The following is a 26609-nucleotide window of genomic DNA, read 5'->3' as shown; positions in this document are numbered from 1 at the left end:
GAAGAATATGGTAAGTTTGTTCAGCTTCTGAATTAGTGGTTGAATGTTTAGAATTTCAGATTTTAAGTTTCATGGTTAATTGTTTTTAAGGCAAGCAGACATGCCATTGTTATTTATAGTCTATATGTTTTACTTTAAGGTATTACTGCATACAAATTTAATCAACAAAAAGTTATGAACCACAAATAACTTTAAAATTGAGCTATTCCAAAATTTGTGCTGTAATGGGTGCACGTTTATTATTTTGACAGCATTAAGCTTGTGTTTGCAGGACAATATGACACAGATGCAAACTCGTTCAGCCTACTGCCTTGACACACTGATCAGTGTAAAATGATCATTTCATTCATGTGTAATGTGCTCTGCAAGCACCTTCACGTTGGAATCCTCAATATAAAGGGACATTTCTGAGCAAAGGGGAGCAACATTTGTGAATATTTTACACCTTGTGCATCAATATTTGTGATATTGTAAATTCAACTGTAACCTGTTTGCTGTCCATGTAGACTAGTTAATTAAGTTTTGACGTAAGGTATATTAAGATAGAGACCTACATAATAGCAAAGCTACGCATCCCCTCACATTGTTTACTAAAACAAAGAAAGTGCAGTACCAAAAGCTATTATTTGAAAGATTTATTTCCTGTGACTCAGGAAATCAGATTGAGACACAGTGAATAACTGTGTTAAAAAAAAGATTGCTTTCAATCTAAAAATATTCTAAAACCTCAGTTGGTAATGATCGACAGCAATCCAATAAATACACTGAGGCCAAATATAAATTTTAGCTTCATTTAGATGGCATCCTTTATATGCTATTCTTACCACACCAAACCTTTGTATTTGAGCACTTTTACCTATCTGTACCTTTGCACTTTTTGTCCATTTACACAGTTTTATGTCTGTAAAGTGTCTTTGAGTCCTGTTGAAAAGCGCTACACAAATAAAATGTATTACTATTTTTATTGTTATAATAATTCATTTCAAACAGCCTTTCTTCATAATTGCAAGATTTAAGAAAAAACCAACAATGGAAGTGTTGGAATTGCTTTGATGCACAGATGGAGTTTGGAAAGCCAGAGATACTGTTAGAATATTGTCAAATAGAGGTAAAAAACAGGAGGCAAAGGATGAATTTAAAAATGTCTATGACTGCAACGTCATTGGGAATCGGAGGATGAATCTTTAACATCTGTGCTTTCTGTTGCCTCGCTGACTTCACTCAGCTCTTTGCTCTCTCCTCCACTGTCTCTTTCGCTCTCTCTCTCCTGGTCACCAGACCCTGATGGGCTCTGGCCAGACTGTGCCTCGTGACCCGAAACACGCACTCCAGGCTTTCTCAGCTGTGGGACACAGAGAAAATGCAACACATTCATAATTACCACTCACTGATGTGAGTTCAGGAACAATACGTGTCCGCTGTGGAGCTAGTGGAAAATATGTTTCCCTAGTGACAACATATTTTAGCAAAGTGAAGAAATGCAGAATAAAGTCACCTCATCAGCCATGTGGGCCAGGTCTCTCTTCATGGCATAAGCATCTTCCCCATCTGCATAGTACTTGGGCTCTACCTCGCTAATCCTGTGCAGCCACAAGAAGATAAATGTGTTAATGGCTGAAAAATATCTGTCATAAAAAGACTTTGTGTTGTGTATTTTTTGTTTGGTTTCTTGGGCCATTGGCAGGAATTGAACTCATTAGCAGAGCCCTAATGATCAGGGGAAAGGCTTTGAGGTCAATAATGACATTAATACCCAGATTTTATAAAAGCCCAGCAATAATAACAGCCTATACTAATATAATAATCCATAAAAACATATAAATTGATCTCAGAAATTGGGCTTTTGAAAAGGAATTTTGGCCAAGATATGTGCTAAGCAGGGCATTTGTAGACAATAACAGCAAGAATATTTTTAAGTGACCTGCTAGGTATTAGTTCGATAAAAATCATGTTAATGGTGTCCACTGACAAGCCAGTCACTGCTTTAAACAGAAAAAATAAACACATGATGAAATTCAGAGTTGAGAGTGCCTTCTGTATTCTAATTATTTCTGACCTCAGAGATGGATTTGGCAATTCAGTACACTAATTTCTTGTTACTGCTTGTTCAACGTGTCCGGCAATATGCGCGACAGTAAATATTTGTCAATTCTCTCTTTGCTAAGCATCTACTTTCCAATAAATGCATCCAGGAGACTTTTCGTTGTGCTGTAGTTCTTCTAATGACATAGGTATAGCCATTCATACAATGCAAGAAAAAGCTGTTAGTATCTCCAATGCAGTTCAACTAGTCAAATACTGACGTAGTTTTTAAAGGACTTACTGAAATTTAAGTGTGTTGGAGTACAGGTGCAGGGCTGCTCGGTTGCTACAGTGGGGAGAAACAAGTGGTGAGTTTCTTGAAAACAAGAAAATTAAGGCATATATTGTGAGACCTAATGAAATTTTGGAAATGGGTCAAAAAAAAAACCTTGTGTTATTTTGAACAAAACAAAGCTAAAGTTCACAACAACCCATCACAGCATACATACCTTTTGCGAACATGAAGCGAGACATATTTTGCATTGAAGTTTTCTATCATGGCCCGGCTGGCCTGGTCCATCAGCTTCTGAGCAAGTCCCAGACGTCTGTGGGAACGCTTCACTGCCTGGAAGACACAGTAGAGGGATTTGTTTCCACAGAGAAGCCACTCAAATATTTCAACATTCATATTATTGTTTAACAGAAATAATAGACACATATGATGTGTCTCATCTAGACTGACCAAGGATGTGATGTGTCCATGGGGGACATCATCCGGGTCCTCTTCCCTGATGAGAGAGCATAGCTTCATAATTACACTACATAGCTCCTTCATCCAAGGGATGCAAAATGAATGTATATGACAACCAAAACTCACATCTTTGCCAGCACATATCCCACGATTTTTCCATTTTCATCCTCTGCAATATATGATAGCTGAAACAAGGAAACCACACAGTGAGTGACACAAAACTAACGTATATACTGTATAGATTGAGAAATAGGAAAAGTGCACTAATACTCACCTGAGGCCACGACAATCCGTGATAGAAATAATATTTCATCTGGTAATTTTCTGGAAGACACAGCAGGTTACAGTGCTGCATATTCATGAGGTCCTCTGGCTGTAATGAAAGGAAAATGTGGATGTCAGAAAAGCCCTTTAAATGCGGTGTTTAAGCTAAGCCGTTTAGCAGCTAGGCTAACAGCAGAAACAGCATGGCTGCCGGCAGGAACTCTCTGAGAAGACTCACCCTCGCGTTTCGTATGTTCATTCTGTCAGTTTGAGCGTTGTCTGGACTGTGCAAACACGAATTGGCTGTAGTACAATGACCAATCAATTCATAATAGTTATAGTAAGTCACGTAGAGTGAAGTTTAACAGGCTTATTTCGCTGCCCAGCTATGTCGGACTGATACCAATGAAGGGAGGGAGGAGGAGGGGGAAGTGACGCAATAAAGACGCCAATTTCCGGTCAGAGTGTGGGCTGAGACTTCACAGTAAGAGGCGCACCGTTGCAACATGACCTGCAAGCTTGCCATAAAACACTTTTATTTTGAAGAATTCATGAAGTCCGGCAGCTCTGATGTGGTGGAGTAAAATTCACACTTCATACATTTCACATTGATCGGCACAAAGAAGTTAACGCCACAATAAAATCAGCCCGTCGCTGTGGGGCTCCAAACACACAGGTTCATGGGTTGTTTGCTGCACTATGGTAGATCCACACTACCAATTACTGAGCCACTGGTTGACATCAGGTAAACTCAATCTGGCTGCCCTGATGTTGTCTAAGCTTTTAAGGAGATGGTTAAATGTCACTTTGGGTGAGCAGTTGGTTGAAGTTTGTTGCAGTCTAAAGTTTCCTGAAATTAAATATTGACTGTTTCACAGGTTTGCATTCTCATTGGTGAGGGTATCTTTTTAGAAGCTATACTTTCAAAAACTTGTCAACATGTAGTGTACATTTTATTTCACATGATAAGTGATTCATTTTGGACTACTGTCAGGATTATCACCCCAATTAGCTCAGAAAATTCAAGGGATTAGCCATTTTATTCAGTGTTCACTCAAAAATTATTATGTTAAGTCCCATTTTAAAGTACATGGAAATAATACAGATGTGTGATGTGGAGCATCTGTTACTTTTACTGAACATACAAATTTTTTTGTCTATAGATAATGCAAATTTAATTATATTCATTTGGGCTCTCTGAGGCCCCATCAGTTCATCTACAACACAAATATTTTTAGAGTTCTCTACTCTGGTGAAGTTAGTGACACTCTTATCTGTCAGTGGGGTGGTTATTTCAGACAGCAAATTAACATTTTGTCTTTGAAGCCGATGTGTAGGAATAATGTGGAAGAGCAGCAACTTTGACAAGGCCCAAATAGTGATGATTAGATGACTGCGGTAGGACTGTCAGTACCTATGAAAGGTCCAAAGTCTAAGGAAGGAAAATGGGTGACAGGCTCACTGATGTGCAGGGTGCCTGTATAGGTACGCTTAGCGGGGCCGTAATGCAAATATTTGAAAAAGTTCATGTTGATTCTGATAAGAGAAAAGGTGTCAGGACCCACAGAGCATTGAGGTTTGAGCACCTACAGTGGACTAATGAGCATCACAAATAGACCATAGAGCAAATGCAATTTGCTAATGGCTCCATTACATCATGTGAGTTAGGCCTACAGTTTGGGATGAATTAACCTCACAATTGTACCTTAACTTAGAAAAATCAGCTGTCTGGGGTTTCATAAAGATGGAAAAGAACATTTTATGCATTAAAGCAACTACAAGCAGAGGCCGAAGGCCATTTAAGTTTGAATTAACATCTTTAATTTTATACTTAGGTTAATCCAGCATCAAACTTAACTCAAAGCTTTAATTAACTTGCATTATAGAGAAAGACTGAAAGACCTGTCCCACAACATACTGTTGTGAGCTGGGTGTTTTTATGGAAGAGGAAGGCAGAGTCATAATATAAAATTGGAAAAGCCTCTCAGTCAAAAGCATTCTGTCCTATCTGGACAGTTGGGACATCACTGATGTTAAGAGAGGCATAACTGATAGTGCCAAGTGTTTCTTCCCAAACAATGAGGGTAAACTATCAGGAACACTTAACAACATTACAGCAGCAAGGAATATTAAACATTTAACACATTTAAATACATTTTGGCACCGTGCTCTGCCCACAAGCATGCTGGGAAAGTTCAGCCAACATAAACCTCCAACACACTACCATATGAACAAATTAAGTCATGTGGCAGGATCATCCTGTAATTGCAAATAATGCTATATTTTTGTACATGCCATTTTACTTGTAAATACTTTATATTATGTATTCATGAATAAAATTGACATTGCAGGAGCAAGAGCAGGCAAATTTGACAGCATAAAAATAATAATGAAAATGGTCACCAGCTAATGTAAAATACATATCTAGGTCTATTATGGTCAGATCAGATCATAATATCATTGGACAATAATAATTCGTTAGAGCTCCAGATTGTCCTGTTTGTTTATCCCGCAGGCTGGATGTTCCTCTCGCTCCTCTCTTTTTGTTTCTTTCAGGTCTTCCTCGATCCATGACTGGAAACCTGTTACTGCCTTCATTATCATGCTCCACACCTGCTGCTGCGATTACTATATTTGTGAGTATTAGACATAATAATACTATTAGTGGTGGTAGGAGTGGTAGTAGCCTTTTATCATTATTCGGATTCTTATTCTTGGTGCGTTTAGTGTTACTGTATTATAATTGCTGAGAGAGCCTTCTCCCTTTGTTTCTGTTCTGTCTTGACCTACTTTATTTGAGATACTTTCTTCTTTTATCTGGCATTACACACATACATTGACTTAATTTGACTAACTGTCATTACGGGTAGTTCCATCTATAAACAAGCACACGCTTTACACAAAATGAGTTCAGTAACCACATGACAGGCCAGCACAATGCCAGAGAGTCAGAGTAGGAATGAGACAGCTGCATTAAAAAAAGTTTCTGAATTTTCTCATAGCTGAGTATCAAAAACTGTATTTTCATATATTCCTTTTAAAACAGTGAAGTGTTTTTTTGGGTGTTGTTTTTAAATAATTGAAACCAAGTGCTTTCAGTTCGAGATGACCAAATGATGTGGGATATCATGGCCTAAGAGAGTTTAATGTTCTTGTCTTTCATGTACCAAGTCAGGATGGCCCAGTGGTACAGTGACTATCACCTATGCATCTTCCCGCAGTCATGGTGGCGTATTGATTTGCACTGCATCCTAACATAAACTGAGCTCTGTCTTTTTGGAGTTTGCATGATCTTCCTGTGCAGGTTAAGCGGTGAATCTCTATGTGTTGATGACCCGGGTCAGCTGGGATCAGCTCCAGATGGAAGTAATAGGTCAAATCAAATCAAGTGTCACAAAGTTCAGTTGAATTAAGCACATTTTGTGACTTCAATTTTAGTCAAGTTTAAGATTTGTGGATAGGGTTAAGTTAGAGTTGACTTCAATACAAAAAAGATGATTTTATTAGCACAGATGAATCTGGTTGAAATGGCCGGGTCTCTAAATAATTTCACTAAGACCTAGACCCACTCTATGTGGAAAATGCCTTGAGACCATTTCTGTTGTGAAGTAGAACTATTTGCAAACATGACTTATCTTGAATAGTTTGGCGATCCCCTAATCAGGCACTTTCACTTTTTACCTGAGGTTTTTTTTGTGGATTATGTAAGAAGGTGTGATTCCCCCCCCCCCCTCCCCAATGAATGTAGTACTCACTGTTGGTAAGCCAAACGGATAACTATGTTACACATTACACATCCTTGGGCTTTTGAATTATTATACTGATCAACAGATGAATCATCTGAATGTTAAGCAAACTCAACGTAACAGTTCTTAGAAAAACAGGTGAACATAAAGGTTAAGCAGTGAGCAGATAAGAGAACGCGAAGGGCAGAAAGAGGCTGATGCAGACATGAGCGAATAGTTTTCAAAGAGTTTTGTCATTGCTGATCTAAAAATAAATCAGTTACTTTCTTTCACACTTCAACACAAGATAATATCACAGAATCAACACAAACCGCTGTTGTTGTTGACAGTTCAGTCATTTGGTAAAAAAAAAAAAAGGGGGGGGGGGCTTCGTCCGTGTCACTGCACCTGGATATATGTTACTGTTTTAATTTAATATGTTGTGATCTATTCTCTTAGAGCCACAGTGGGGCTGTTACCTTCTCCACTGTGCCCTGCTCTACCAAACCGGTGGCATCCAATCAGCAGTGCAACATGCAAATGGAGCAGGTGTCACCAGGGAGGGACCTCAGAGGAATATGTAGAGAATAACAGCCATGTGTCAGGCTCAGGGACCCGGGCTGTGGTGTGTCAGCTGGGAAAAGGCTCCTGAGGATCACTGAACCGTTCCCATGCCAGAGAAAGATGCTGCTGCTGGGCTGTTAGACGGACAGACCGCTGACTGCTTCATCTCAGGAATCCTAGAAGTTATGGAAGAGAAAGAAATGTGACCTTTAAAGGTTTCTGAGGAAAAAGTGAAGCTGTGTGTGATCAAGATGGAGACGGACCTGCGGCTGGAGTCCAGCTTGTGGGTCGGAAATAAGAGATACCGGGCGGTGCTGACAGGCTGGCATCTCAGATGGACTGAGGTAGATAAGAAGGATCGCGATAAGAAAACAAGTAGGTGGCTCTTTTCTCTACACAACCAGCTGTGCTTGGCGAACTCGCGTAGTGTGTGTCACGTTCGTCTCAACGACGCATTTCCGACAGAGCTGCGCGGATGACGAACAGGAGCCTTTCCAGCGGCTGGAAGTATCCTGTGAAACACCAGAAACCAAACAAAGTGTGTTACAACACCTTACGTGTCTGTTGCAGGGAGGGAGCCTTTTAATTAAGCTCATAGCTGCATTCAGAAAACGTGAAGAACAAGTTGAACAGCACTTTCATGACAGACGACCTGCTGAGACAGTTTACTGAAAACAAAGACTGAGCGCACGCATTCTTTTCATAAAGGGGCTTTCCGTTTAACCTTCAAACGCGTTTACTTATTGACATCACACCTTGAATCAACATTTTCTGTCACCGCAGTGTATTTTTGCATGTCACTATTTTAAAAAAAGCACACAGATAGATCTTAATGCATTTTACATATGGTTATCATCGGTAACACCATGAAATGGAGAAACATACACTGAAACAGGTTTTAAAGTTTCACTTCTCACTCTCACATAGTCAATGTAAAGTTCCAAATATGTCTTAAACAGAGCTATCTTAAGGAAGGCATGACTTATCTTACATGTGTAACTGATAATAATAGCGATGCCCCCCCCCCCACTAATGCCATGCCAATTTTTACTTTTCTTATTGTTCCATGACAAAATATAGCTTGTAAAATAAATAAATAAATATATATATATATATATATATATATATATATATATATATATATATATAAAGCCTGTAAGAGATTAATGTAAAGGATACACCCTTTACTAATGGCCGTAGTTACACACCTACATTAGAATTTCTATATTATTTGCTCTAGCTGTTCTTCCCAGTGGTTGAATCATTGTATTGTCTGTATCCAAAGAGGCATGTCCACTGAAGTTTTCACCATGCGTTTCTCTGTGATTACAGTTTCAGTCCCTGTGGCAGAGGTGGTTGGAGTGGAGGAGGGCCGGGTGGAGATCCTGCCCCAGAAGTTGGTTGAGGACAAAGACAAAGAATTCACTGGTAGGTCTTTCTGGAAAACTCTCAGGTGCCACAAACTCAAGGCCACTGTCTGCTTAGGCAAAGAGCGGGAAAGCCTGAAGCGGTGCACATCTTCTTCAGCTCAAACTGACATGAGAATGTGAACAATTTGCATAAATTGCATTAGTTAGTCAAATATAATATGTGCCTGAAGCTGATTTTATGGTTTTACAGCATGCTTTTATTTTCCATGTTTAGTTTTCTATGTAAAACGCAGTAGTAGCGGAGGCTCCTTTGGGTTGCTATGGCGACTGGGCCGGACCCAGTTCAGCTGCCCTAGTCGGGTCCTCAGAGACCAGTGGACCAAACAACTAAGGACTGCACTGAAAACACACAGTAAGGATGGAAAATAAGACAATGCAAATTTCAAAATTAAAATTAAAATTAATCAAAATTAAAATGAGTTTTGTTGTTTTAAATGTATCTCTTAGGTCCGTTGCGCCCACATAGACTGCTGGTATTCATCAACCCTTTTGGAGGAAAGAGGAAAGGAAGAAAGATCTACCACTCTCTGGTTGCTCCTCTGTTTGAGCTGGCTGGTATCAGTTCTCATGTCATCGGTAAAAATCTGCAAAGTTATACAACAGAAAAATTGAAATAGTTACTGATACAAATAAAGGTTATGTCTCACAGGCTGACCAACTTAAAGCAAAAAAAAATTAATGAAACTGTGCATGGTATCACGTGCTGTTTAGTGACAGAGTGGGCAAACCAAGCCAGAGACCACCTCCTGAAGAAAGACCTGACAGGCTTTGATGGGTGAGAGCCAGTGCAAAGACTGTGGTGCAGAGCATTATACTGTAACAGCTCAGGCCCTCTGGGAGCTGCTTCCACAACAGAAACTTTTGTGTTTGTTTATAACAGTGTGGTGTGTGTGGGTGGGGATGGCATGTTCAGCGAAATACTTCACGGTTTGATTGGGCGGACTCAACAAGAAGCAGGCCTTTGTGAGAATGATCCCGCTGTCACTTTACAGCCTTGTTCACTTCACATCGGCATCATTCCTGCAGGTAACGGCAGTGTTATTAAGACTTAAGAATTAAGAGAGTGACCAGAGGTAATGCTGCGATGAACATTAGCTGTCATATATTTTATAGGCTCTACAGACTGTGTGTGTTACGCTACAGTGGGAGTGATTGATCCTGTGACATCAGCGTTGCACATTATCATTGGTGAGGAAGTGCTCCCATTCAAATGAATCTTTTATCTGAAAATGCCCAAATTATTTTTGTCAGCCTTAAGCGCCACATTTCCCATAATGCCTTGCAGGAGACTCCCAGCCTTTGGATGTGTGTTCAGTTCATCATGCCTCTGCTCTGGTGCGATACTCTGTATCTCTGGTGGGTTATGGCTTTTATGGGGATGTACTGGCAGAGAGTGAAAAGCATCGGTGGATGGGACCCCTCAGATATGACTATTCAGGTATGGAGGGAAAATTCCTTCAGAGAACATAAACAGCTCTGTCTTAAATGACATTATTTACATCAGGCAGTTGGATGGGGTTAGGTTTTTTGTTTTTTGTTTTTTGAGTTTTGAGCATAAGTGTCATCTTGAAACTGCCACTGATAAATACAAAAACAACATTAGTTGTATTTTTATGTTGTATGTACACCTAGTGTTGTGCAATTTCAGCTAACCTGACTGCTCTCTTTCCTAGGGGCAATGGTTTACCTGAGTAACAGGAGCTATGCAGGCATAATTCAGTACCTACCAGCAGACCCAATGATCTCCACCCCGAGGGATAAAACACGCTGCCTCTCTGGGTAAAATTTATCTCAATAAAGTACACATAGAGAACCTGTGCAAAGAATAGACAATATTTTCTTACAATTTTTGTGGGGTTTTTTTCCTATACATTTCCTGTTTTTCTGAGATAACTCATCTGTTGATCATTTACATGACAATGGCCACGCGTGAGAGGAAGCGCAAACCTCACATGAACAGCAACACATGAACAATCTGATTTTTCTGTCATTTCTCATCATCAGCAGTAGTTTTTGAGGTAAAATTAATGATAGTAACATATGAGCTTCAGATGAATGAGAATTAATGGGAAAAGGGAAAGTGTCTCTTGGAGTATTGTCCTTATTATTCAAGCACAAGCTTGCAGTGTGAGACAGTGTTACTGTTACCACCTTAAGAAGGGTAGAAACCAGGGCCAGAGGAACTTGATCTAGATGAAAGGTGAGCCTCGGTCTTAGAGCACACAATGCCTTGCTGCCTGTCTGAAGCACAGAACTGTCAGCAAATAGTTTATGATGCTCTTATGACTGTAGTCTCAGGGGCAAGATGCTTGTTATTTCACAGACTGAAAGCCAACTGAAACTCATTGTGTTGCACGTGTGTTTGTTTGTGTAGGTGCAGTGTGTGCTCCAGAAGCACAGAAAGACTTTTCCCTCACTCTTCAGATTCCGCATCCCTGTACAGCTCCCACTTCAGCCAGTTCAGTAGTGACTCCGAAGGTAATCCCATAGACACACATGAAAGTCTTGTGTTTGTGTTTGTATATTTTAGGTCATTTAGCTTTAACCAAGCATAATTATTTTAATGTCTATTTTATTGATTCCTAAGAATCGAGATGTGTAATATTGATAACTGTAGCTACTCATCAGGCTGCACAGCTGCAAAAGTTGAAAAGTTTTTTCCTGAAGAATTTCATTTGAATTATTTTTACACGGCTGAAGAGGTGGCAATATCAAGTGCAACACCAGAGAGAAAAAATAATGAAAACCAATTGACATAAATAGGATTTTTTTTCATCTAATCAGCTTGATACCAGCTTGATACATGTTAGTCTTTTCTCTTTTTAGCCTACAGAACAGTGATTCTGATAATAATTGTTTGGATTCCTAAATATTTGATCTCAGATCAGTACCCAAGAAATATGTCTAATAGAATTAGAGTTTAAAAAAACAAAAAAACAAACAAACAAAACCCTAAAATCATTTGGTGATAACTTTTTCTTGTAGTTTCAAATGGGCTCTTTTTTTGTTGTTGTTGTTGTTGTTGTTGTTGTTGTTGTTTGTTAGCAAGAACACAATCTAACCAGGAATATGCCCAATAAGTATTAGCCCTTCGAAAAATTCACTGTGTAACAACCGTCCAGTTTTCTCCCCTATATTTTCAGATTTTAAAGAGATATACCTCTGAAGATCATCAGCATAGAGAGATAAGGAACATTGTTAAATGTTCTCATAAGATATCCCAGAGGCAGGAGACACAAAGAAAATCATACACAGCCAGTAACAGAACCCTGAAGAACACCACAAGAGAGGACTTCCTCAGAAGAGACATATTTACCTCTTATCTCACCGGACACTAAATGTCTCTCCATCCGCTCACCTGGCTGATGGAAAAGGGGACCTCATCCTGGTTTGGGACACTAAATGTCCGGTCAAATAAATAGAAAGAGAACTAATTTAGGGTTCTTCCACAGATTCTATTCTCTGAGTATCTGTATTAAAACAGTGTTCATCAAAAGCTGCACTAAGGTCCAAGAGCTTTTTCCTAAATCAGTTTTTATGAACAAATCATTTGTGACCCTCAGAAGAGGTGTTTATGGCAAGCTGAGAAAAGCCTGATGGAAATGTATCTAAAATTTCCTGGTCATCCAGAGCAGATGTGCGCTGCCAGGCACCAATGTCTTACAAGACCTTTGAGATGAAAGGTAGCTCGTTTGTAAGCCATGATGTCTATTAGATACAAGAGTCATTCTCTTTCCGTTTCTCTTTCTAGGCGAGTGGCAGAGTGTGGAGGGCAGGTTCAAGTGTGTGTCTCTCACTTGTATGTCCAGTTCATGTCCCAGGAGTCCTCTGGGTCTCTCTCCTTCCGCTCACCTGGCTGATGGAACAGGGGACCTCATCCTGGTTTGGGACACTCACCCCCTGGGCTTCCTTAAGTTTCTGCACAGGCACACAAGCACACAGGACCAGGTATGGGAGCTTTCACAGAGGAAAAAAAAAAAAAAAAAAACTGGACCAGGACGTACTAAACCCAATCTGTGACCCACTTTTCTCAGTTTGACTTGCCCTTTGTGGAGGTCCACCGTGTGAAGGCCATCCGTTTTTTACTTCCTTCCTCTGACAAAGCAGAGGAAGCGTATGAAGAGATCATGGGGCAGGGACATGGGAGAGCTGAAGAAGAGAGAGGCTACCAGGAGACTGTAAACAGGAGCAGCTCCCAGCAGCACCTGGCAGAGAAAAGCACGGGGAGAGAAATGACAAATGAGCAGAAGACTGCCTCGCCCTTTCTGTGTGGCCTGTGCTGCAGTAAATCTCCTTCTGTGTCAGTCTGGAACTGTGACGGTGAGATTCTGCCTTTCACCGAAATCCTCTGCAGGTAAGCGCGAAAGGCTGTGTATGCTGTGTTTCGTCTTATCCTTTATGAGCTTCACTGCTACTTGTTAGGAGACATGAAATAAATCATGGCCAAGTGTTTAACAGCATTTACTTCCTCTTTTAGGATTCATGGCCAGCTGGTGCGTCTGTATGCCAGGGGCATCGAGGACAGCACAAACATACATGACTGCAGTGAGCAACATGACAAGTGTGAAAGGAGATGCATCCTGAACAAATAGTCTCAAGTAACACAGAAACAGACTGTCAAGGCCAAAGAGTTACTGGAATTGAAGTTACTTTCATAGGTTTTCAAATAAAAAAACAAACCATAATTTATTCTGAAATTAGTGGGTGTGTTTGTGTGTTGAATATTCCATTACTAAAAGACTTACCTGTAGTGCAGTTTTTTTATTAATCGGGTCCTTTTTTTTTTATTCTGTGCAATTTTCTTTGTGGTCACATGAGTTTATAGAGACATGTGAAACATCAATACAGATTAAAGGGAAAATTCATTTATTCAATTTTCATTCAGTAAAAAGACTGACCTGACTATGCTTTATTGTTGTCAGCATTTCTTTGACATGACAGCCCAATTTTCTTGTCCTCCTTTCTTTGTGTGTCGTAGAAACAGCTTTTTTTATTTGGTGTCATCCAAATTGAACTAAACCACCATTATATTAGTATTCTCTACAGTAAATGAAAAGTTGTGCATACACGCATACACAAGAAGACATGTAGTTCTTCCAGAGGAAAAGGTGTTTAAACAAATGTTCATCTTTGCTGCAATTCCCACGTTCCTCTAATTCCTGGTAGGATGGAGCGGTCTTTTATTGATCAGAGTCAATAAATGTTTGTGTGCTTGTGTGTGTGAGATCCCAGCTAGACCACACACCTGGTTGAGACAGGTGTCACGAGTTGTAGCACAAAAATTAATTCCTAAAGTTTGAGAGCAATTATTTATAGTTTTGATATTAATTTAGCTTAAAGCACTTACCTGGAAATCACCAGCACCTGAAGCTGAACACACACACGTCCTTACAAATTAGACCAACCCCAAATGTAAACACTGCATGGTATTGCTGCTTATGTTCAAAACAGTGCCATTTTTCAGTGATGAGTGCAGTTATGGTTCAGTGATGATCATAAATTGCATAAAGCTTTGCACGCAACAAGGTTTTATTGTTATCGTTCAAGTTAGTCTAAATATTGATCTTTCGCTGATTGGATCTAACGAGAGTCAGATAGAGACAACCCTACCAGGAAAATATGACTAAAGGACAAGGTCTGGAAAGAGCTGTTTAGCAAAAAGAAAAGTGCAAACTGAAGAGTGAACGATCATTTATTTTGAAAATTTTAAATAGTACATGTGAAAACTCAAATCAGGTGAGTACAGTTGCTCATCAATTTTTGTATGATTAGTGATCAAAGAGAGAAAGAGATCAAAATCAAACATATAACAGAGATGATGACGGTAAACTATTGTTTGTAAACTTTTGGGATATTCTTCATGAATATGTCAGGGTGTGTGTGTACATGGGTGACGAAAGGTATCATGCTGTGTGGGGCTGCACCCACTTGTAAGTTCCCTCATAGCGAAATCCCACCCTCCTCATCAGATCATCTGCCTCGTTCGGACCACGACTATAGAAACAAGAAATGAAATAGAAACGCACTTTAACAGCTTATGAGCATCATCTGTGATTTTCTCTCTCATAAAACTGGTTTTACCCTCCGTATGTGTAAGGAATGGGTTGTGTCTTGTCCCCTTCTATCTGTTGAAGCAGAGGGGTGAAGATCCTCCAAGCCTCCTTCAACTCATCACTCCAATAAAAAAGAAGAGAGCTCAGATTAAATACATAAATCTCACATTATCACAAAACACAAAGGCATTGAATTATGACCATAAATGGTTCGACCAACCTGCGGACAAAGTGCATCTGATTTCCACAGAAGACATCTAGTATCAGTCTCTCATAAGCGTCTAGGAGCTTCACATTCTAGGTGGAAGATGAAAGCTGTTAAAATAGACTACACAGCTGCTTCTTTCAGTGATCTATTTTTTTTTCTTTTTTGGACTCAGTAAGTTTCATCAGGTGGTGTTTTTACTGGATTTTGGGATGTTTTGCGTTTTTTGTTTTTTTTTTCCCTGATTTGAGACACGAGCCCCCGTTGAATGAACATTGCATTAGCATGCCATATAATTGTATTTGTTTCCAACTTGTCACATCTTTATACGAACGACATAAGAATTATACAATATCAACATTATATTCTGAGAAACTTATTTCACAAATCAGCTGATACCAGCTCCGGTAGCATCTCAACAGAAATAAAGTTGATTCCAGGAAATTCTTGAATATATACAGTAATTTCCCACAGGGGATACTTAAGAGGATAGTGAGCTTGTTGCACCTTATATCTGCTCTTGTAAGTGAGGTCCAGCTCAGTTTCCTCTGGGCTGAAGTAAACCCCTGGCCTCTTGGTCATTATTTTCAGGTAAATAGCTTCATCTGGCTGCACCCGCACGACCAGCTCGTTCCTCTGACAACGATCATGAAAAATGTCCCCAGGCACATCAGTGAACTGCAGACGTACTTCTGCCTTCCGCTCATTCAGGGCTTTCCCACAGCGCAGAATAAAAGGAACCCCTGAGACATGGGTGCAAGATGAATATGATCACTGGGAGGACATCAGAGGAGCTGACATTAAAATACACTGTAAATAAAAGGTGAAATAAAAGGTTTGCCTCACCATCCCATCTTTCATTCTGAATGTAGAGCACTGCGGTGCAAAAGGTTGCTGTGCAGGAGGCTTTTGGTACACCGGGATCATCAAGGTAACCCATCTTGGTGTGGCCCTCCCCTTCAGGGTCCCCCACATACTGACCAAGCACAACATCGGACACTGCAACAGGCGCTATAGATTTCAACACCTTCACCTGTAGCAGATAAAAAAAAATCTAGATGACAAAATTGCAATAATATGGATGATTGTATCATAGAGGTAAAAAAAAAAAAAAAAAAAAAAAACACAGCTTGAATTCCTGGCATCTAATCTATATTACCTTTTCATCCCTCACATCATCAGGGCTTGTGGTGGCAGGTTTCTCCATTGCAACCAAACAGAGCATCTGCAGCAGATGGTTCTGCATGACATCGCTATTAGAGAGGCTGCAATTAGAGAAATGATCAGGGGTTTTCATATTTAACTGAAGTTTTTGTCTCTCACCGAATGATACCAAAGTCATCAAAGTATCCTCCACGACCATGAGTGCCAAAAGGTTCTTTAAAGGTGAGAACCACACAGGCCACATTGTTCCTGTTCCATATTGGTCCAAAGATGCAATTTCCAAATCTAGAAGTGATTGCACAAATGTTATAGAGCATATATATATATATACATGACAACATCTAGGATTATACCAATGATAAATTGCTTAAAAAAAACTTGTATGGATCATGTTACCTAAGCACCATGAGGTTCTGGACCATCTCTTTGCCCAGGTAGTGGTCTATACGGTAGACCTGATCCTCTCTGAACAGAGAGGATAAGTGGGCTGACAGCTCCTGTGAAGTGTGGAGGTCCCGCCCAAATGGCTTCTCAACAATTACTCTGTTCCAGCCTCTGTTTTACAAACACAGCTGATCAGAAGCATGTAAACGGTTTTTGTCATTGTGGACTGGAGGATGCTTACTTGAGGCTCATGCAGTGGGTCCTGATGTTTGTGCTGACATGCCTGTAGACAGTGGGTGGCAGTGCCAGATAGAAGAGGCGATTGGCATCAGCCCCCCCAGGCAGAGATGACAGACGGGCATTCAGTTGGTTAAAAGAGCTGCCGTCATCATACCTGCCACTCAGATAAGAGTTCTTACTGAAGAAGGCTGAGAGAGATTCCCTCTCTTCATCAGTGACCTGAAGGAAAGGTGACAGTGATTGATGAAAGCATACAGTGGATAATTTGATCTCAAGTAATACTAGATGCACTACCTTCATATGAGGCAGACACGCTGTTTTGATATCCTCCACAGTTAGGTTGGACCGGGCAAAACCCACAAAGTAAGTGTCATCTGGAAGAAGGCCATCTCTGAATAACCACCTGAAGAACAAATGGAGTCAGGAGCAGTGATACAGAACAACGGCCAAGGGTCAAACTCCTCCTAACAGAGTACGACCAAAACATCCGTTCAACTCTTTTCTTGGAGTGTTATACAAGTAACGATTCGTTACTCACCATAATGTTGGATAAATCTTCTTTTTGGCAAGATCTCCCTGTGAAAATAATACCAGTGAAAAAGATATTTGTTCATGAACCTCGACGGATTACCACAGTGGCTGTAGAACAAATCAAGAGTCCAAAGTGCAAGCAAACTTAACATTAGTGAGCAAAGTGATTTGGAGCAGGTAGATGTTGAGTAATGCCTGAAACAAGAACCAGACACCGTCTCTGCAGAAAAATGTCTGCTACTTCATCTCACATTTGTACAGATAACTGGTACTGACACAGTGGAGAGAACAAATGGGCCAAACAACAAATCTTGCGAGATCTTAAGTCAAGAAGAGAGACAGACAAAATTATTCCCTAGTGAACTATTTTCCTGTGTTTGCTTTTGCGTTGTCTCTATTGGGGATGAAACTTCTAACATCCTTTATTTAAACCGATAGAGTAAAAATATAACTTATTAAACTGACTCAGTCTCAAGATAGCCTGGCGACTTTTAACCTTGATACTTTCTTCAGATCTGTTAATGTTGATGCAAATCCTTCAGTTCCAATTTTATATAGAAGAAAACAACAAAGCTCATATCATGTTCTAAGTCAGTAGTTTGTACTCACGGAGGCTCCCAAGATAATAATAATGTGTGTGTTGGAATTGGTTGACTTCTCCTCTCCATAGAGCTCTTTCCTGAGCTGTCCAAACACCTCAGAGCGAGTTAAAGGCTCAGTGCTCATCTTCTGCCCCATCTGTTTTCTCTCTACTGAGGCCACTCTCATGTCCCCTCAGCTAAATATGTTGAAATTTCAATTGTCATCCTGGCTTTGCAGAAACACTCCATGGATTACTGCTGCCACCTGTAGTTCCAAAGAGAAAAAAAAAAAGTCACTACTTCCTCAGGCTTTGTGATGTACTCTCAACTCTGTAATCCCATAGCTGAGCAAGCTGAACATGTTTTCCAGCAACTCAGGTTTGGCTACCTGTAAGAAATCCTGTTCATTCACTGTTCCCAGTTTTCACACAAGGCTGAAACCAAGTGCTTCTTCAAAGCCACACCTTAGATAAATATTGTGCAAATGAACTATGACTGAAAAGTCTTATGGCTTTGCAGACAAAGTTCTTATCAGCGTCTCCAGGTGAATCATTCTTTATACACTTAGGGTAACAGCTCATTTAAAACAAAGGAGAATCCTAGGTCTTAAAAAAAATAATACTGTACAATTCATAAATGACCAACGAATAGTTGGTTGTAATGTGGAAATATTTCAGTTTAACCTTTAAATTATTCATAATACAAACCATTTTCTTGATCCAACAAGTATGATTTTTATTTAAAAAAAGAACAGACATTTCCTTCACTTCAGTAAGACTTTCATTCATCACACAAAAAGATCACTATAAAGTGATTTTTCCAAGTGGAGTGCAAATTCACTGAATTAAGATCATAGCAGTTCACAGTCAGAGTCCATGAACAAGCGACAGCTCCATGTCCAACCTATCTTAATATCCCCCACTTTCAAATTTCTTTCCAGAGTTTCCGTTATAAATAAAGTTAAAACAAGGTCAATCAGAAGATCCTCAACAGATGTGACTGCAATTACTTGGTTCCTCATTTTTTGCGCTCCACTCAATATGGCCAAAATCCCCATGCTCCAAAGAATGAAGCCGTCCTGGATTGATGAAGTCTCGGCCCATCAGCGCTGACCCCACAGATGGGTGCATAAGGTGTCTGAAGTCACCTGAAGGGCATACTGGTATGTCAACTCCAGCTCCAGTGCTGGAAGACATCCGCAGGATTACAGTGGTCCATCTGAATGTGTCCTGCTTTCAGCTGTAAACATTTCCCGCTGCTGGGATTCTTCAGAAGATTTCCCTGCAAGGTACCACGAGAGACAAATAGAATCAATGCAAAAGCCTGTATCATGTGTGTGTATTTAAATATACATAGCAACTCATAATGCAACTCCCTGCATGCCTGTTTGTACTCCTGACAACACCTGGCTCCAGGCATTCTTGGATGCAGTGATACATATCATCCCGTAGGTGCTCAATCTGATTTAGATCAGGGGAGAATGATGGCCAGGAACTGCCTACACACTCTGGCTAAATAAAGCCAGGCATCAGGAGGAACCCAGGATCCACTCCACCAGGGTCTGACAAGTGCTACCTAACAGCAATCAGATTAACAGTAGGTATACCATGGAGGTCTGTGTGACCCTCCAAAGATATGTCCCATTAGACCATCACTGACTCACCACCAAACAGGCAGCATAATGTTCACTACAGCGTCTCAGGACTCTTGTATGCTCTCATTTGTGAAAACAATGGCCACCAATGGCCTTTTTCGGCTTATCACATGCAAAACCATTCTTTCGTGATGATTTTCTTGCTTTCATCTCTGCATTGCACCTGCTTTCATTTGCATCAAAACAGTCGAAATTCACCAGTACATGTGAACGACTAAACTTACCTTAGACAAAGACGGACGTTGGACAGACTGATATCCATAAAGTTTAACTGACTTGATGTATAAAAGTATTGTTATGACTTTTCCTTATTTACACAGACACTAACTCATTCAGCATTCAGCACATAAAGAAATACATTAAGAGTCTAGATCATATTATTTCTTGCCTTTCTTACCTCCGTAAACACCCACTGTTGTTGTGGAGACACACTGGTGCCTTTCCCTTTCAGCTGACACAGCTCGATCTTCACTGGGTCTGACTGGGGACTGGCATGAAGACAGAGTTGCTTTCCAATGTTATGACGCAGCTCCTGATGAGTTGTGTATTCAAAGTACTGGAGGAGACACGCATCCAATTACACACCAAAACTTCACCAGAGGGCTCTTAATTTCCCATGTGTCAGTCACTGTACCTGGTTGCCTCCCATGTTGTGACACTGGTACATAATCACAGGTTTACCTCCCTGGTTGTTCTCACCAACATCCAGACAGGTTTTAGATCCTGAGTTTCGGATCTGGTGCAGACACACAAACGCGCAATAATAGTGACGTTCTGCTGCAGCTAATCAACATGATTGGACTCAACACACAGCCAAACAAAAACATGACTTACGGCACCATATTTTCCTGGTGTTAAATCTGGAACAAAGGCCTCTGGGTAGACTGTGTTTAGATACCAGGTGAAATTCTTGCACTGCAATCTCTCTCGTAGATTTAACCGATCAGTGATGTCCCCATACCTGTTCTATAAAAGGTTAAAATATAAATTTGAGTCAAATATAATCAGGTATGGTGATTAATGTTAATATGTCACACTGACCTCCCTGGCCATTTCTGCGGCATTCTTGTTGCGGCGATAGTAGATTTTCTTGTAGTCATCCATCCAGACCTCAGCTAAGCGCACTTGGTTGCGAGTTATGACTTCTGTGCCTTTTGGGAAAGTATGGGGACTCTTGGTGCGAAATACATGGCCCACCACAGAGCAAGGAATGATTTCTAGCTGACCCCCACACTGCCACACCTGTAGATCACATTCTACATCAGTTACAATTCAGACTCCACTTATCAAGTAATATGTGGAACTTAAGGAATAAAGATAGACTGACCCTGAATGACATCTCCACATTTTCACCACCCCAAATTTCCATCTTGTCGTCATATGTTCCAATGTGTTCAAAGTACTTTTTTGAGATGGAGAAGAGACCTCCAGCAAAAGTAGGTGTTCTGAAATTTCCATAGGCAGGTAAACACATTTTAGGTATGTAAATGATTCAGGATGCTCTTAATGAAATTAAATAAATAAATTAATAAATTAAAAATTAAAAAAAATCAGCACTTCTTACTTCACAGGGTAGGTTTCATCCTTACGCAGCTTCTTTGCATCTTCAGGGATTGCCTCCCAACCAAAAGTCAAGCTCCAGTCAAAGTTACCTCTGTTGAAAGCACGATTGGTGGACACAGGCTTGTTGAACTGAAACGTGTTGAGGTCAATAGTGCTGATCTCTGGACTGACCACAGCAGTAGGTTCTTCTACAATGCGTGCTAACAGGGGTTCCAGCCAACCATGGAAACACTCACCTATACAGGAGCGGTACAACAGAGATCACCTCATATTTTTTCCTTAAACTCCATCATATAAAAAAGTTACAATCATTGTCAAGTGTTGAAATATGTCATAGTTTGCTTTCATGTGAATATCGGCCTTATATTTAGCATAAGTGTTTTGTCCAAAGTGATAATAATTACAAGAAATACATTTCTGAATCAGTACGACCAGAGATGAGAACAATTAGGTCTTCAGAACAGTTTAAACTGATTGATCCAGATTTAACCATGAAGACAAATAAAAGCATAAATTAATCTAGATGGCAAACTGAATTTTACATCTGATTATGTGCCTCAAATTAGCCATTCCGCATATTGTGGGTTTTTTTTTGGGTCAGTCTGTGTATTACAATAACAGGTTAAGACAGATAGAAGTTTGAAAAAAATGCAAAGGCATAACATTTCAATAAGGAATTATAAATGACAGGAATCATAAATCTCTTTTGATATTCTAGCAGGAATAGCTTGTGCACTTGCTAAAAAAAGAAAAAAAAATTTTCATGACAACATGCACTGGCACTATGAATTTATTTTCATGTGTTTATTTAAGTTTCATCGTTAATATTTAAACTGAAATACAAAAATAAGCTATAAGAGCTTGATTTAAACAGAAATAAATTTGTGCTGCTTGTCTCGTTATTTGAACAAATCCATATCCTAACCCGCCATTATAAGTTGGCAATTAAATGTGCAATTTAACCCTTCCCCTAATGAAAAATTATTGAGTCAGGTAGAGCCCTAATTTTGAGTAAGGATCAAAAACAACATTTTAACCCTTAACCTTTGACTGATGAATAACCTGATATAGCTGCCTGCATATTATTCTTGGCGCTGTTGTTTTCTGTGTGTGTGCATGTTTTCTCACAGTGTGCATCGAGAAAGGTGAGAATCTCTCCTTGGGCGATGCTAGCACCCAGCAGCCGAGCTGTGATGAGGCCCTTTCTTTCCTTTTGCCTCGCTATATGGACGATCTTCAGTTGATGCACATATTCCTCCAATTGGCCCTTTAGGTGCTCTGCACAAATAAAACATGATTGCATCTGTATTCAACTTGCCTTTGTCCACTTTACTCATAGAACACTCTTGTTACAGATGCAACAAGGCATTTGGTAGTTCACCACAACAGTAAGATAGTAAGGCTGGCTTTAGTCAGATATGCAACAGACATATCTGAGTGACATCAGCAGAGCAAAAGGCAATGGAGCTGAAACTTTGCAGCAAAAATTGGGTCATTCTTCTCCTTGAAGAGCATTCGGGACTGCAATGCACACTGCGTGGCGCATAAAGTGTCGGGCTGAGTAAACCAACCAACCACATCAACATTATGAAACGCAGCTTTTTTTTTTTGTAGAAGTGAAAAGAGGAAGTCTGACTACTGTCGGAAATTTTACAAATACTGTTGAGTGTAATAGCTTAGAATAGTTGTAACTGATGAAGAGTTTATTTCAGGCCCAGCCTACAGGCCTTGGAACATTATAAATGCTGTATATATGAGTAATATTGTGAAAAACACATTAGCAGTCACTGCTTTTACACTTGTCTGACCTGCTGGCAGCTCCAGTGTCAGCTAACATGTCAAACGGAAAGCTTAGCTTAGGAAACTGTTTAATTAAGACATGAAATGAATATTGACTACAATTTTACTTTTCTCCTCCACTATGGACTAATGAGGACACTGAGTTTGTTTAAATCCTACTATAGCATGGCATTCTTGAGTAATGGTGTATGAAAGCTGAGAAGAATGCATCATTTATAAAAGCAAAAAGTAAAACATTTTATGAAATGTATTGTAACAGACATTTACAGTCAAAACTATATATTAATTTCCCATACACATTTCCTACAGATTGAACCATTTTCAGGAAACAATCTTACAGTATAAAGATGAAATACATAGCCAAAGTCCTGCTTTTGTCTTATTGCAATTTGTATTTCAGTGGATTCAAAGTTGAGGACATACACCTGTTAAGAGTCCTTTTTTTTTTTTTTTTTTTTAAATGACACTGTTGTTTAACAGAGGTCTTCTCTAATATTTAGAAAATCTGACCCTGATTTTTACTGTATGTCTATGCTGCTACAAATCCCAAGCTAACAACCTTCTATGCTATCTTATCAAAACTTAACAGTGGCTGCAATACTGCCCTAAAAATGCTGACTGTCAGTTTAATTAATGAGTAACATATAAATTAGAACGTTTTCTCACTCTCTGCCCTGCAGATGTCTGCTGCCTATATCTTTTTCTAAATGAACACATTTTAAATATGGGTTGCACGGGTAAAGTTGAATATCCCCTCCTCCTGCTCTAATTTTCTCACTACTCTACCCAACTTCTCACTCTTTCTCACACACATTAATTTAACTAAACCTTTACCTTTGTAGAGCTCTCCTGCTAGCGAATCATCTGTGCCTAAAAATATATTTGACACAGGTCTTTTTGATCTGCTGTGAACCTTCAAGCATCTTTTAGTGCATACCTGCTTCACTGGCGTCATCGACCAAGATGATCTCTTTGAGCAGGATAGCAGGAGATGTATGCAGAACACTATGGACCGTCCTGAGCAGGGTGGACCAGGCCTCATTGTGGAAGACTATAATAACACTGGTCATGGGCAGAGGAGGACAGCGACGAAACTTCCTCTCCACACACCTGACCAAGGTGAGCCACATCATCAGGAAGAGAAAAAGAAACAGCATAAGAATGAAGAGTGACCAAGATTAAGCAGTATGCTTCGTGAAATCTAAGTCCCAGAAGGTTTTGCAGCCCCACCTATCATACACCACTGTTTAGAAATAGTTAACACTTTAAATGACTCAGTGTGCAAACAATCCTAAATAGTTAGCACATTAACTCCAACTGTTGGTAAGTTGAAAGACAAAGCCCATAACATTAAATATTCAGAGAGTGAAAGGGTTTGCAAAAATAGATAATACCTCAGTCTCAATTAGGCTGCAACCTGAAATGTACCTAGGGCCATACTTTACACAGTTCACATCAAAGTATAACATTTTCCAGGACAATGGTGAGTCTAATATGAAAATGTAAATAATTTACCCCCCTGAGCGTGACCCTGACCAAGATGTAGGACATTATCTGCCCGGCTGTGGACATGTCACCAAATGTGTTGGTCAAACAATGATTAGTCCAAACAATCCAAAATAATTTTGAAAATAACAGAGCACTCTCTTACTCTGGAGGCCTTGTATCCTCCCCAAGACTGCGGCTCAATGAAATACGGTCACTTGCAAACTGGTTGAAACAGTGTCGTGTCATGCCCTCCTCCTTTTCCTTCTCCTCCTCTGGGGTCATGTGGCTTTTTAGAAAAGCCTTTCCATCTGCTCCAGGGCTTCTGGACTCCTGCGGTGGTCTTTGCAGGTGGGGTTTGAGTTCATCTTGTGTGTAGAAGCCAGTGGGACAATTGATGTCTGCCGTAGCCAGTTCCTGTGATGGTTGTGGCTGAGGAGCTCCAATCTGAAAGCCAATGTTATTGACAGCCTTCCGGACTATGACTATCATCTCATCCTTCTTGTCCACCAGCTCCTGAAACCAGGGATCCCCAGTGGTTGAAGAACCAACATCCCTCTGGAGAATCACCAGGGCCACCATGAACAGAGTCCCTCCAAGGATCACCAGTTTAAGAGGAGACATACGCCGCCGTAGAAACAGCCGCATGTTTAGAAATAGGTGCCACTCCCAAGGCTGTTAAAAACAGGAAAAAAAAATTCTCAGACCAGTTAAGCATGTGTGGACGTTACTTCTGAAAAACAACAACAACAAAAACATACAAATACCAACCTTGACTTGCTATATCTAATATCTTGGAACTGGTTAGCGCACCTGTGCACCTGTTGTAGCAGCACGTAATCTAGATAACCTTGCTCCTCCCCTCCCGGTTTCTTTAGGAAACAGTCCCACAGGGCAGGTGAAGAGGGAAGAGAGGAGAAGAGAGTGAACAAACAAACCACACCTCTCACACTTTAGTTCACCTGCCCTGAACAGTCTTCCAGGACCCACATGACTGTAGGTGGGTCGAAACAGTGCCAGTTAATAAGTGACGCAAACCCTCCCCACCCCCTGCTTACACCTGCTCCAAAGACACCTCACCAATACTCTTCAACTGTCATCCACTACAGGAAGTAGTTAGATTGTGCTGCGTGGATCGTATTAGGCCAATTGGTTCAGCATGCTTTGGCACAATGACAGACAGGTTCCTCCTGCGTGAAACTAGATATGGCTGCAATGTGGGACATTTGCATGGTCTTAGGTGATCACTGTTTGGTTAGACACTCACTCTTACTTGGTCATAATTAATTTACACGACTCTCAGGCCAACCTCCTTCATAAGTGATTCAATAGGACGGCATTTTGGTTTTCCATACCAGGTAAACAACCAGTTAGTTCAATGTACATCACATGTTTTGTAAAAGTGGAAGGAGGGGGTGACTTTTTTTTTTTTCTTTTCCAAAAGTCAAATCTGGATGGACTGATGAAGCGGGATTATTTACAGAATATATTTTCAGAATGAGGATGTCCTTTAGGATGATCTTTTTAAAAATTACTAATCATATCCTCTCTTTGAAATGGCATGAAGAACTAGTAAGGCCAGCTGCGGTTAAATAGATACTCAGCACTGAAAGGGGAAGAGTTGGTTGCAAATATCCTGCTTTCAGTCAGTCTAGGTAGCGCCTTCCAAAGCACTTCACTCGGTCTGAATGCATTTATATATGTACATCTTACTTAGATCAAAGTATTGACAATCCGTCTCACGTCATCACCGAGATGCCGCGAAAAGCTCCACGTTTCCGCCTCCTAAGTTGTTGACACTTACCGAGTGCTGTCGGTTTCACCTGTCCCGGCTGTTTTAATGTGTCCGCGGACTGGTGCCGAGCAGGCAGGCGGCTCGGGATATTCCGTAAAGTTGTCAGACGTTAGTTTGGCGCGGACACGCCGGCTCTCTCTCGGAGGTGAACAGGTGCCATTGGTTGAAATGATTAGTTGGAGTTCCCTGCTGGTGGCGCACGCGACTTCTCACTTCCCACCAGGCGCGTGCGCTCGTTTCTCTGGGGAAATATACAGAAAACGAGCCACACGTGTACGTATGGACAAATTTATGATGTCTACACTATATATTACTGTTAACATCGTCTTGGTATATGTATTTGTGTGTATATATATTTACACACACACACACACAAAGTTGGTTCGGCCTACTTAAAG

General features: G+C 40.3%; 4 protein-coding genes across 6 annotated transcripts; 1 reads left to right on the top strand and 3 right to left on the bottom strand.

The window, feature by feature from the left end:
- Nucleotides 1-943: 943 nt before the first annotated feature.
- On the bottom strand, nucleotides 944-3456 carry naa10 (N-alpha-acetyltransferase 10, NatA catalytic subuni). The gene is made up of 8 exons (XM_029506455.1): nucleotides 3276-3456; nucleotides 3048-3146; nucleotides 2900-2958; nucleotides 2765-2810; nucleotides 2532-2647; nucleotides 2324-2368; nucleotides 1496-1580; nucleotides 944-1342 (listed from the first exon to the last, which is right to left on the bottom strand). The coding sequence occupies exons 1-8, from the start codon at nucleotides 3294-3296 to the stop codon at nucleotides 1160-1162; spliced, it is 654 nt and encodes a 217-aa protein (XP_029362315.1). The 5' UTR covers nucleotides 3297-3456; the 3' UTR covers nucleotides 944-1159.
- Nucleotides 3457-7349: 3893 nt separating this feature from the next.
- Nucleotides 7350-13646, top strand: LOC115046734 (ceramide kinase). The gene is made up of 13 exons (XM_029507303.1): nucleotides 7350-7701; nucleotides 8659-8754; nucleotides 8971-9108; nucleotides 9204-9332; nucleotides 9468-9531; nucleotides 9637-9782; nucleotides 9870-9944; nucleotides 10042-10194; nucleotides 10430-10535; nucleotides 11131-11234; nucleotides 12508-12704; nucleotides 12791-13110; nucleotides 13234-13646. The coding sequence occupies exons 1-13, from the start codon at nucleotides 7578-7580 to the stop codon at nucleotides 13346-13348; spliced, it is 1767 nt and encodes a 588-aa protein (XP_029363163.1). The 5' UTR covers nucleotides 7350-7577; the 3' UTR covers nucleotides 13349-13646.
- Nucleotides 13647-14475: 829 nt separating this feature from the next.
- LOC115046133 (glucose-6-phosphate 1-dehydrogenase-like) lies at nucleotides 14476-18071 on the bottom strand. The gene is made up of 12 exons (XM_029506291.1): nucleotides 17943-18071; nucleotides 17341-17378; nucleotides 17097-17205; nucleotides 16804-17021; nucleotides 16575-16733; nucleotides 16338-16463; nucleotides 16174-16267; nucleotides 15861-16047; nucleotides 15522-15757; nucleotides 15030-15106; nucleotides 14838-14930; nucleotides 14476-14750 (listed from the first exon to the last, which is right to left on the bottom strand). The coding sequence occupies exons 1-12, from the start codon at nucleotides 18069-18071 to the stop codon at nucleotides 14660-14662; spliced, it is 1557 nt and encodes a 518-aa protein (XP_029362151.1). The 3' UTR covers nucleotides 14476-14659.
- Nucleotides 18072-18632: 561 nt separating this feature from the next.
- galnt6 (UDP-N-acetyl-alpha-D-galactosamine:polypeptide N-acetylgalactosaminyltransferase 6 (GalNAc-T6)) lies at nucleotides 18633-26545 on the bottom strand. Of its 3 annotated transcripts, none has more exons than XM_029505645.1 (12): nucleotides 26221-26545; nucleotides 25188-25288; nucleotides 24583-25091; nucleotides 23869-24041; nucleotides 22260-22409; nucleotides 21133-21367; nucleotides 20896-21013; nucleotides 20610-20810; nucleotides 20403-20534; nucleotides 20203-20304; nucleotides 19966-20124; nucleotides 18633-19195 (listed from the first exon to the last, which is right to left on the bottom strand). In XM_029505645.1, the coding sequence occupies exons 3-12, from the start codon at nucleotides 25062-25064 to the stop codon at nucleotides 19082-19084; spliced, it is 1866 nt and encodes a 621-aa protein (XP_029361505.1). In that variant the 5' UTR covers nucleotides 25065-25091; nucleotides 25188-25288; nucleotides 26221-26545; the 3' UTR covers nucleotides 18633-19081. The 3 variants fall into 3 exon arrangements, with proteins under 3 accessions (XP_029361505.1, XP_029361506.1, XP_029361504.1); XM_029505646.1 differs by having other exon boundaries at nucleotides 25230-25288; XM_029505644.1 differs by lacking the exon at nucleotides 25188-25288 and having other exon boundaries at nucleotides 26221-26543.
- Between the last annotated feature and the right edge of the window lie 64 nt (nucleotides 26546-26609).

Source organism: Echeneis naucrates, chromosome 7 (assembly GCF_900963305.1).
Source record: "Echeneis naucrates chromosome 7, fEcheNa1.1, whole genome shotgun sequence".
Lineage (NCBI taxonomy): Eukaryota > Metazoa > Chordata > Actinopteri > Carangiformes > Echeneidae > Echeneis > Echeneis naucrates.
Note: the sequence above shows the minus strand (reverse complement) of the source record. Positions and strands in the feature narration are given on the sequence as shown.